This window comes from Fundulus heteroclitus, chromosome 8, assembly GCF_011125445.2.
Source record: "Fundulus heteroclitus isolate FHET01 chromosome 8, MU-UCD_Fhet_4.1, whole genome shotgun sequence".
Classification (NCBI taxonomy): Eukaryota; Metazoa; Chordata; class Actinopteri; order Cyprinodontiformes; family Fundulidae; genus Fundulus; species Fundulus heteroclitus.
In genome coordinates, this window is record NC_046368.1 from 35,647,258 (window position 1) to 35,659,839 (window position 12,582).

Genomic DNA, 12,582 nt, shown 5'->3' on the forward strand with positions numbered 1-12,582 from the left:
AGATGTGTGCTATTACTTTTATTGGGGTTTCGAGTTACCATGGCGACGTAATAAGCGAAAAACCACCCCCAAAAACACCATAGGAATTTAATGGAGTCTGGTAAAAAGAAAGCCTCAAAAAAGTCCCCAAATGACCATTTTCAATGCTGTACGGTGTCGTCATGCTTTCACCTACGAACACCGTTTAACCTCAGGTTTGTAGATATATCTTTGAACTATTCAGAAGTGAAAACGGAATGTGCATATCTTTTATCGTTTTCTCATCACGCCATTTTCATTTACCATGGTGACAAAATTCTCCAAAAAACACAGAACAACTTTAGCCTACTTGCTCAATTTTCACTCTACGTGCACAAATTATACATCAACACTTAGGTATTTCTGTCTGGATTTAGCAAATGTAACCCTCATTGGTGTAGGACTTATAGATTTTTTTCATCACGCCATTTTCACCTACCCTGGTGACAAAATTGTCTAAAAAAACAACAAACATTAGCCTACTCGCTCAATTTTCACTCTACATGCACAAATTATACATCAAAACGTAGGTATTTCTGTCTGGATTCAGGAAATGTAACCCTCATTGCTGTAGGTCTTATAGATTTTTCGCAAATCACCTCAGACCGGCATCAACCCCAAAGTCAAAATTATGTAAAAAAAGACCGAACAACTTCAGCCTACTTGCTAAATTTTTACTCTATGTACACAAATTATACATCAAAATGTAGGTCTTTTTGTCTGGATTCAGGAAATGTAACCCTCATTGGTGTACGATTTATAGATTTTTCGGAAATCACCTCAGACCGGCAACAACCCCAAACCCTCCCCAAATTGAGCTGCAGTTGTTGTGAGTTTTCCATGTTGCAGAGAGCCAGCCATGGTCACAGCCATAGGCGAACAAGAGGCCGCTTGGGCCCACTGGTGCAATGGGGGGCCCCCAAATTGTCTTTTTTTTTTTTTTTTACAAGTAACAATTAAATAACTTGAACAATTGACATAAATGAATGATAAAGGAATTTGTTTAATTTATTTAATTTATTTAGTATTCAGAAGTTTTAAGAAAACATTAAATTGTTTCATGTATTGTTTATTAATTTATTTATATTAATTACTCTATATGTATGTATGTATTCATGTATATATATATATATATATATATATATATATATATATATATATATATATATATATATATATATATATATAACAGTAAATATCTATACATATATGGAAGAGTAAATATGTTTCACCTCACTAGACAGATTAACAAAGAAACAGCGGATCCATCCCTCTGGAAACGTGGATTTGGTCGACAACTAAGAAGACAGTTTCTGGTTAACATTTTTGCATGAGGTGTTTTTGCTTCTGCTGTTTATAAAAAAGCTTCCGTGTTTGTTATAGGGCATTCATTTAATGCAACTGACACATATCTGGTATATTTGCCCTTATTGTACTTTTTTGACAATGTTACACTACAGAATATATAATCATAATGCATTTATTTTTTCCGTTCAGTCTATGATATCCATTTTTAAAAAGAAAAGACAAATGGCCTATGATATTTTTTTTGTAGTTCCTGGTATAGAATATTGTAATAGTACATCAAAGTATTTTAGAATCAGTCATTGGTTTTGATTTTGGTGTGCCACCCAGATATTTTTAACAGCTCCATGTGGCACCCTCTGAACATTTTCTTGGGGACCCTCTGCTCCTATTTCTGATGCAACAAACCCTGTTATACCATACTTTATATTTCTCTACCAGAAAACTATGTATCAAACAAAAATAATATAGATATATAATGCAGGTCATGTAAAGTTTGAAAGAAGAGTGATTTACCAAGCTCAGGCCTTGAGCAGGATCATACTTTGGTCCCAGAACAAAAACCCTTTGCCCTTTCTTGACCATCCCACTGTAGATTCGTGCGAATGCAATGAAGACCTCCTTCAGCTCCTCTTCCTCCTCCGGCTTGGAGTCCTTTAGAGTCAGGCTTATCATCTTAGCTGACAGTAGAACACAAAAGACAAATAATTTTAACCCAGACGCTGGTTGCAGTTACCTTGTTTACTTCATTTTCAACCTTTATTTGTGAAAAAAGACCTTGCATCACTGTAAAAAGTAATGGAAAGTAATTAAAGGGGACTGGGTAAGGAACAAAGGCATTTTGTTGGTAAGGGGGGGTAACAAGGACTGCAACAATTTCATACATAATTACTAATGGCATAAAATCTCAAACATGTACATATTTATAACCCTAGGTTTTGTGTGTGATTTTTTTATTTTTTTTATATTTTTATTTTCATTTTTTGCGGCTCTAGTGGCTCGCTTTTATTGACAGTGGACATACAGGAAGAGGGTGGAAGAGGGGGAGAGACATGCGGCAAAGGACCACGGGTCGGATTCGATCCCAGATCATCCGTGTCGAGGACTAAAGGCCTACAAACATGTGTCGCGCTACCCGCTACGCCACGAGTGCGCCCCTTGTGTGTGATTTTTTTAACATAAAGTTGCAAAGTATAGCCATATTCAATAAAAAAAAATTTTTTGTAGGTCAGGCAAACATTAAGCATTATGGTAGTAACACCTGAGACTACTTTTCAAAATAAAAGCAATATGTTTGAGGTGTATCAACCTTTTTTATTTTTACACTTATTGACTTCAGTTAGTTGAAATATTATTTTTTTACTGCTTTATGTAATTAGGTGCCTGCCATAGCATTTGCAATGCAAATGCATGGCCAGGGCCTATTACTCTACACCTAATAGAGTAATAGGCAAATGCAAATGCAAATCCATAGCAGGGGGAGGCACTGCCTTCAATGCATTTGCATGGAGGCACCTATTACTATTCACCTCTAAAAGTTCTCTATCATTAAAATTCTTTACTTCTTCCGTCACGATTAATGCGGCCCGAACTGTAGCATGCACCCCCACAATATAGGCATCAAAACGTGCGGCTCGATCTTAAGATGTGTGCTATTACTTTTATTGGGGTTTCGAGTTACCATGGCGACGTAATAAGCGAAAAACCACCCCCAAAAACACCATAGGAATTTAATGGAGTCTGGTAAAAAGAAAGCCTCAAAAAAGTCCCCAAATGACCATTTTCAATGCTGTACGGTGTCGTCATGCTTTCACCTACGAACACCGTTTAACCTCAGGTTTGTAGATATATCTTTGAACTATTCAGAAGTGAAAACGGAATGTGCATATCTTTTATCGTTTTCTCATCACGCCATTTTCATTTACCATGGTGACAAAATTCTCCAAAAAACACAGAACAACTTTAGCCTACTTGCTCAATTTTCACTCTACGTGCACAAATTATACATCAACACTTAGGTATTTCTGTCTGGATTTAGCAAATGTAACCCTCATTGGTGTAGGACTTATAGATTTTTTTCATCACGCCATTTTCACCTACCCTGGTGACAAAATTGTCTAAAAAAACAACAAACATTAGCCTACTCGCTCAATTTTCACTCTACATGCACAAATTATACATCAAAACGTAGGTATTTCTGTCTGGATTCAGGAAATGTAACCCTCATTGCTGTAGGTCTTATAGATTTTTCGCAAATCACCTCAGACCGGCATCAACCCCAAAGTCAAAATTATGTAAAAAAAGACCGAACAACTTCAGCCTACTTGCTAAATTTTTACTCTATGTACACAAATTATACATCAAAATGTAGGTCTTTTTGTCTGGATTCAGGAAATGTAACCCTCATTGGTGTACGATTTATAGATTTTTCGGAAATCACCTCAGACCGGCAACAACCCCAAACCCTCCCCAAATTGAGCTGCAGTTGTTGTGAGTTTTCCATGTTGCAGAGAGCCAGCCATGGTCACAGCCATAGGCGAACAAGAGGCCGCTTGGGCCCACTGGTGCAATGGGGGGCCCCCAAATTGTCTTTTTTTTTTTTTTTTTACAAGTAACAATTAAATAACTTGAACAATTGACATAAATGAATGATAAAGGAATTTGTTTAATTTATTTAATTTATTTAGTATTCAGAAGTTTTAAGAAAACATTAAATTGTTTCATGTATTGTTTATTAATTTATTTTATATTAATTACTCTATATGTATGTATGTATTCATGTATATATATATATATATATATATATATATTCATGTATATATATATATATATATATATATATATAACAGTAAATATCTATACATATATGGAAGAGTAAATATGTTTCACCTCACTAGACAGATTAACAAAGAAACAGCGGATCCATCCCTCTGGAAACGTGGATTTGGTCGACAACTAAGAAGACAGTTTCTGGTTAACATTTTTGCATGTGGTGTTTGTTGCTTCTGCTGTTTATAAAAAAGCTTCCGTGTTTGTTATAGGGCATTCTTGGATTTAATGCAACGAGGATTATTGCTATCATGTTCCTGGTCTCTGTGTGCATATTGTCACTGCTTTTTTCCAAATAGGGGACATATAATGGAAGCCATGGCTCTGGAAGTCACTGTGGCTCTTGATACATCACAAAGACTTGCTGTCTTGGTCACAGATGCGCCAGCAAGATGTGCACCAACAATTTGTCCTCTTTTGAACTGTGGTATGTCACCCATAATGTTGTGTGCATTGCAATATTTTGAGCAAAACTGTGCTCTTACCCTGCTAATTGGACCTTCACACTCTGCTCTTATTGGTTAAATGTGCAATTAATGAAGACTGGCCACCAGGCTGGTCCAATTTAGCCATGAAACCTCCCACACTAAAATGAGAGGTGTTTCAGTTTTATTGTCCAACCCCTGTATATAGTGTATTTCACTTACTGAATTGAGTTACTGAAATAATTGTCTATACTTTTATTTATTAAGATTTAATTCTAGTGTTTATGTAAGGCAGAGATGAACTGGGGTGATGTGCTCTACTTTCTTGGTCTTAGTGAGGACGCAGGCAGCAGCGTTCTGGATCAGCTGCAGCTGTCTGATCCACTTTTTAGGCAGACCTGTGAAAACACAGTTGAAGTAATCAATTCTACTAAATATAAACGCATGGATTAGTCTTTCCAGATCCTTTTGAGACATTAGTCCTTTAATCCTGGAAATGTTCCTCAGGTGATAGAAAGCCAACCTTGTAACTGTCTTTAAATGCTTTTGGAGGTACAGGTCTGAGTCCATCACTACACCAAGGTTTCGAGCCTGATCAGTGGTTTCTAGCTGAAGCGACTGAAGCTGTGTGCTAACTTTTGATCTCTCCTCTATTGGTCCAAATATTATTACTTCAGTTTTGTTTTTATTCAATTGAAGAAAGTTCTGACACATCCAGCAATAGCATTGATACCCAGTGTGGCACTATGAAAGAGTGAAATACATTAAAATGGTAGCCCCCAATTTTATTTTAAGGTCTAAGGACAACTTATACAGTGTTAGTAAAAAGTATGATATAAGTGTCGCCAGCAGAGGGCGCTCGGTGCCGCTTGTACCAGTAGCGCACGCTCTGACCAGCAGAACAAGTTGGCCAGCACAAGAGAAGACTGCTTACAGAGGATGCACTGAGCAGCTCTGTAACCTGCGGTATTTCTCTGTTTTGCAGGTAAGCTGGGTGGGAAATATATGGACTTAAAATAACATTAGTCATACCATAAGTGTTTTGGTAAGAAGATTAATAGTTAAAGAAGGAAAACACGGGCGAAAAGTGTTGCGCTGTAGCATTGCTAATGTTGCTGCTGGTTACGTGAGAGTCACAGGGCTGAGCTGCAGAACCCCTTTACATGAGGGTTATAAGCTAAAGAACAAGCTTAATTATAGAGAGGCGAGTACTACCAGTAAAACACGGGGTGGTGATTGTAACCTGCATTAAGTGAATATGTAATATGAGCTTGTGAAGGATCAAACTGGAGAGCTACATGGGCAGCTAACGTCAGCATCGGGCTATGATAGCCCGTGATTCCAGCTGGCATCCCCAACGTTGGTATTTTGAGTTATAGCTGTAATGTATCTGCCCTGTATGTTTTCTGAGTGAAAGAAGTTATGAAATATATGTTCTTTGGATTTCATTAAGCTGAGATGATAGGAATATGTTAAAAGATATTTGTGTAAAATGGATTGCAGTTAAAATACAATTGATAAGTGACTTAAAAAGGGTTCAGAACTTTCAAAAGTACTATAAAGGAGTAATCAGTACTCATGACGGTACTAGTTTATGTAATAAGATACCTTTTGGATAAACTGAGTTATTGAGAATGATATATGTGATATAAAGTTACATAAATGTATGGATTGCAAGTTGAGTTGTGGTGCCAAGAACTGTTTCACGACTGTGAATTTCATGGTAAAGTTGTATTGTATGGCTGCAACTGAGCAGAAGAAGTTGGCCAGCGCAAGATAAAACTGTTTACAGAGAACGCACTGAGCAGGGGTCTGTTCTTCATACGTCGCTAACTCAGTTAGCAGGATTTCATTGTTGACGATTTGGCATGATCTTGGATCGTTTGGTTCTTCGAAAGACTTCCTGCACTTGTTGTCATAGCAACATGTGCGCCAGCTTAAACCTGCTCCAGAGCAGGCTTATTTCATGTAAACAAGATTAGATCATGGCTGTATAAGCGGAGGAGATAGGGTAGTCTGTCGTAGCCATGTCCATTTTTACGACTGCAACCTGTTGCGGAAAGTGCAAGAATAATTTGCAGAGTTTTTCGAATTATTCGCGTATTGCGCAATAGACAGGATCCTTTAGCGCAGCGCGACAGTGTAATTGTAGAGAGATTTTCTTGGTGGCTGTTATAAACAGACAAACACATCATTTAACAGTGGCTTTTATAGAGGAAAAAGTGGTGTTAGAGCCATAAATAGAAAATATTTAAGTTATTTGTATGATGGTTTGCTTTTTATTTTTATCCTATAGTAAGAAGATTTGTTCGGGCCATTTTATTGTGAAGTTTAGTTTACTTTGAAAGGCTTGCTTCCTGTCGAGCCGTATATTGTATTAGAAAAAACTATGGATGGATTATCTAGCCACGGAGCAATACAGTTTTACCGTGTAAACTGTGGATGACTTGGAAAAGGAACATTTTCATTTTTTATGGATAAAGATTTTTTTTTTGTTAAAATTCCCAGTTTGCATGCGTCCTTTACTTCCAGTGCCTACACCGATTTTTGTACAAACATACAAATAGGCACCATAGTCCTCAAAAGCCTGCTGATAGTCATGGTGAAAGAATTATTTTGATATCTCTTATACTTTTTCAGCTAGAGCCATTTGTTCGGGACAATGTTTTGGAGATTTTAGCATTTTCCTCAAAATTACCTTTTTTCATGATTTTTTGTGCCTAAATTAAAATATTTCCAGCAAAAACCTATAGCTTGTCCAGTTACGAAATAAACGCAGAAAAAATTACATCTCTAACCTTTATCGTTCCAGAGAAACAAAGTGCTGCTCGCGGGGTAAATTACAGGGGTAAATTTTCCTATTGGGCTTCTGACTCCAACAGGACCTGTTGGAGTCAGAGGCCCACTCAAAACATCTACATTAAGTCAATTTGACCTACGTTGCTGTCAATAGTGCTACAAAACTGGACATTTTCAGTAGATAAGGTCACTTCAGCATGACGGTAGAACATCTCCAGATGCTGCTCAACAAATTGTATCCACATCTAATGTTGAATTTCAAAATAAAAGCCACTAAGAATCTCTACATATGGTCACTTTCACCTAAGTGAAATTTCCGGTGGTAATTTTGAAAGTACCACCGGAAGTGCCAGTAACAGATGCCGCTGCTACAAATTGAGCCTGCTGTCTCTCTCATAACTTCAACAAGCATATTTAGCAATAAAACGAAAATCACTATTTTCTCACAAATTAAAGGTTTTTTATGTTTTTCTTAGTTTGTGCTCTGCCAACTTATTTATAGTTTTGGTGTGGCGGGTCACAAATATGAATACATTTTTAGGGAAAAAACAGCTTGCAGCTATTGTTATGCCCCAGTCTCCTTTTTCTTAGCTGTAAGCAATGTCAGTTTGCACTTGGGATGGTAATCAGTTCAAACAACCCGGTGGGCTCCCCTTACGTATTCACAAACTCAAGTCTTTACACCCTCTCAAACTAACAGTTAATTGGGGCGAATTTCTCTGACTGAGAAACAAATTGGACAAAACATTGTGTTGTGTGTCCCCAACTTTAGCTGTGCTGAGCACCGCACACTGACCTCCTGCAGGAGTTCTGTCTGAAATAAGGGCCCCTTCAAGGCTCCCAGCAGTCATCTTCTCAGCATGTCTTTGCCTAGCCACTTCTCTGCGCTGAGCAATCTCCTCCAGGTTTAGAGGCCTGAAAACACAGGAGTAAATAAAGAATCAAGATAAAGAATCCTTGTTGTCAACACATTTTCTGTGTTACAAACATTAAACTTTTGATTAGACATTCACTGGCTCAGGATGCACAACGATTACATATAACACACGGACAAGACATAATGTTCCCACATCTTTTTTTCTCTTCTTAAAATTAGTTGATTGCACTGACCAACAACGCTTCCTGAAAAGGTTAAAGCATGCAAATAGTCTTTAGGATCTAAAAGACCCATACCTGAGTCGAAAAAGTCAGATATCAGTCCAATTACAAACAATATAGATTACAGTGCTGTTGCATGAATTAATCCCCCAAACATTCCATTGTTGACGAAGGAACCTAGGAATGAGTGTATTCCAAGCAAAGAATGTTACCCCACACAGCAAGTCTAAAACGTTAATGTTAATGTGACCACCAAGCATCACACACAGTTATCCGTGTGTTAAACAATGTTATTCTATTGATTGAGAATCTACAGTCCAAATACTTTAAACACTGTTTTGGAAGCATGGTCAAATGATCAAAAAACAAGACACACTGTCTTCGGATGTTTAGGGGTGGAGTCTTGTGTTATGCAACTACACCTGTATGATTATGGATATTATTATTAATTATAATTAGGCGCCCGCCTATGCATTGAAAATGCATGGCGGAGGCCTTATGCTATGCACCTAATAAGGGTTTCTTTATTAGGCGCCCGCCTATGCATTGAAAATGCATGGCGGAGGCCTTATGTTATGCACCTAATAAGGGTTTCTTTATTATTATTATTAGGCGCCCGCCTATGCATTGAAAATGCATGGCCGAGGCCTTATGTTATGCACCTAATAAGGGTTTCATTATTATTAGACGCCCGCCTATGCATTGAAAATGCATGGCGGAGGCCTTATGTTATGCACCTAATAAGGGTTTGTTTATTAGGCGCCCGCCTATGCACTGAAAATGCATGGCGGAGGCCTTATGTTATGCACCTAATAAGGGTTTGTTTATTATTATTGTTTATTAATCCTCCGTCACCGTTAATACAGCCCGAACCGTAGGGTCTACCCCCACTTACTATATATTGAAACGTTCGTCTCGACGGCGTGATGAGGGCTTTTTGTACTTGACGTCATTTCGACTTACGGTTGGAACAAAATTCGCAAAAAACGACCGAAAAATTGTCATTTTCAACACTCTACTGTGTCGTCATGCTTTCACCTACGAACATCGTTTAACTTCCAGTTTGTAGATATATCTTTGAACTATTCAGAAGTGAAAACGGAATGTGCATATCTTCTATCGTTTTCTCATCACGCCATTTTCAGTTACCATGGTGACAAAATTCTCCAAAAAACACAGAACAACTTTAGCCTACTTGCTCAATTGTCCCTCTACGTGCACAAATTATACATCAACACAGGTATTTCTGTCTGGATTCAGGAAATGTAAACCTCAGTGGTGTAGGACCTATTGATTTTTTGCAAATCATCTCAGACCGGCAACAACCCCAAAGTCAAACTTATGCGAAAAAGACCGAACAACTTCAGCCTACTTGCTCAATTTTCACTCTACGTAGACAAAATATACATCAAAACGTAGGTCTTTTTGTCTGGATTCAGAAAATGTAAACCTCATTGGTGTAGGACCTATAGATTTTTTTCATCATGCCATTTTCACCTACCCTGGTGACAAAATTGTCTAAAAAAACAACAAACAACTTTAGCCTACTCGCTCAATTTTCACTCTACATGCACAGACCGGCAACAACCCCAAAGTGAAAATTATGTAAAAAAGACCGAACAACTTCAGCCTACTCGCTCAATTTTCACTCTATGTAGACAAAGTATACATCGAAATGTAGGTCTTTTTGTCTGGATTCAGGAAATGTAACCCTCTTTGGTGTACGATTTATAGATTTTTTGCAAATCACCTCAGACCGGCAACAACCCCAAACCCTCCCCAAATTGAGCTGCAGTTGTTGGGAGTTTTCCTTGCAGCAGACAGCCAGCCAGGGCCGTTCAAAGCCATAGGCGTACTAAGGGGCCGCTTGGGCCCTCTGGTGCAAAGGGGGGTGGCCCAAATTTTCCTTTTTTTTTTTTTTTTTTTTTTTTTTTTTTTTACAAGTAACTATTCAATAACCTCAGTTATACGCACCACCAGGCGGGCGCCTTCTTCAACTTCTTCAGAAATTGAACGATTCTAGTTAGGCGCCCGCCTATGCATTGAAAATGCATGGCGGAGGCCTTATGTTATGCACCTAATAAGGGTTTCTTTATTATTGTTTATTAATCTTCCGTCACCGTTAATACAGCCCGAACCGTAGGGTCTACCCCCACATACTATATATCGAAACCTTCGTCTCGACGCCGCGATCAGGGCTGTTTGTACTTGACGCCGTTTCGACTTACAGTTGGAACAAAATTCACAAAAAACACTTCTTAACACAGTCGACCTTTCAATAATGCACGGCTGAGCACGGCACTGGCATTTTGGTCGAGTGGGTTAGGTGTCGGGCTGCGAAGCAGAAGATCGAAAGTTCGAATCCAAGCTGTGCCAATTTTAGAGAATTACATTTTCACCCAATATTTCATTTCCCTTTGGCTTTAAAAACGATTTTTCAATTTAAATCAATACAGTTCACCTCATGCCTTTAACTTTTTTATTCACATATTTTATTTTTTCATGCTACATTGAAGTATTTAATCATGTTTTAATAACACCAATTTTCCATGCTGCTTCGATGCAGACCTTCTCCTGTCGGCTGTTGGCTCATTAGCAGGCTCGTTTGTTGTGGTCTCTTGTCATTCACACAGAACAATAAACCGTGCCAGCCGACATGAGTTTTACAAACGGCAAAGCTTTGTCTTAAGCAGAAACGTGCCTCTACTCCGCGTTGCGTTCTCAGACCAGTGTGATGCGTTCGTGAGCGTCAGAAAGCTATGGTGCATTCAGGAGCATGGTACATTTCTAATTTACAATTATTTTTTTTACTTTTTTTTTACAAGTAACAATTAAATAACTTGAACAACTGGTATAAATCAATGATGATAAAGGAATTTATTTAACATGTTTTGGGACAGTTTGTATTCAGACGTTTTAAGAAAACATTAAAGTATTTTATGTATTGTTTATTAAATTATTTTATATTTATACTTAATCTCCTCCTTTTCCTGTCAAATCCTGCCTCAAGCATTTCGCTGGCTCTCCTTATTATTGTAAACTTTGTAATGTAACGAGAGTTCAGGGACATCCTACAATCAGGCTTAGGCTACTGGAGGACATCAGGGCCAGTTTATCTCACTCTACTGATTTCTACTGTTCTCCAGTTTTGCATTGCATTGCATTGAAATGAAAGACACATTTCCTGCCACAGTTGTTTGCTGCTTCTCCACCGAAGCCAGGCCTGCAAGCTCTCCACCATCAGCCATCACTTATCAGTTACCCTCCTTCACTGCCTCGAATTTTAGTCATACTCAAAAACTGCTAGTTGAAAGAATACTTAATTTCATTATTATTTTCTGTTTAAATATCCAGTCATATTCACTGAATTAGAACATCTTTTTAGAATGTTTTTTAGTCTGAAAATGACAAGTACCTTTTGAAATTAACCTTAATGCAGGTACCAAACTTGTCCTTAAACCACAATAATTGTATTTATTTTACTACTATAATGTACTATTTTAATCTTAAATCTTATTTTTATTAGTTGGGATGGCTGCCAGCACAACACTGCATTATGTCCTCGTGACAGAAATCATCGCTAGAAAAATGCATTATCATCATTCAACAATGATTACTTAAAAAGACGTACTTCGTTCCTGCAGTTCCTAAACTGTCCACGAGTGGCGCTGTGTGAGCAGACAACAAGCAGTACTCTTTGAGTTCCGGGTCAGAGGTGAACTCCTCCATCTTGTGGCTGCTATTGCTTGCTGTGCTGTGCTGCCGTTTTTCCTAAATTACTGAAGGATATTGTTGAATCAAGTCCAATTAACCCAGACGAAGGGTTCCATTGGGTGTTTTCCTTGCAACTAAGTGACGAGTCGTTTATTGAATGTCGGTTTTATATTATGGTAGAAATGCGGTGGCTAGTCTACACGCCACTGAGCTATATGCTACACGTATTTTTTATTTATTTATTTTTTTTATTAAGCAAATAACATTGACATGAAAAAAATACTCTCATAGAGGATGGCAAAATGTACATAAACAAATGAAGATTAATTACAAAACAAAAGTGCAAATACAAAACAACAGGGGATTTATGTCAAGACAACTATCGAAATCAAAA

At 37.8% G+C, this 12,582-nt stretch overlaps 1 protein-coding gene across 1 annotated transcript in view; it reads right to left on the minus strand.

Moving 5' to 3' along the window:
- efl1 (elongation factor like GTPase 1) overlaps positions 1-12,582 on the minus strand; it is a 111,837-nt gene that overhangs the window by 37,289 nt on the left and 61,966 nt on the right. Inside the window, exons 12-14 of the mRNA XM_036140730.1 lie at positions 8,173-8,291; positions 1,840-2,003; positions 682-697 (exon numbers count right to left, since the gene is read on the minus strand). Coding sequence (XP_035996623.1) covers positions 682-697; positions 1,840-2,003; positions 8,173-8,291 — 299 coding nt within the window. The remainder of the gene's footprint in view (positions 1-681; positions 698-1,839; positions 2,004-8,172; positions 8,292-12,582) is intronic.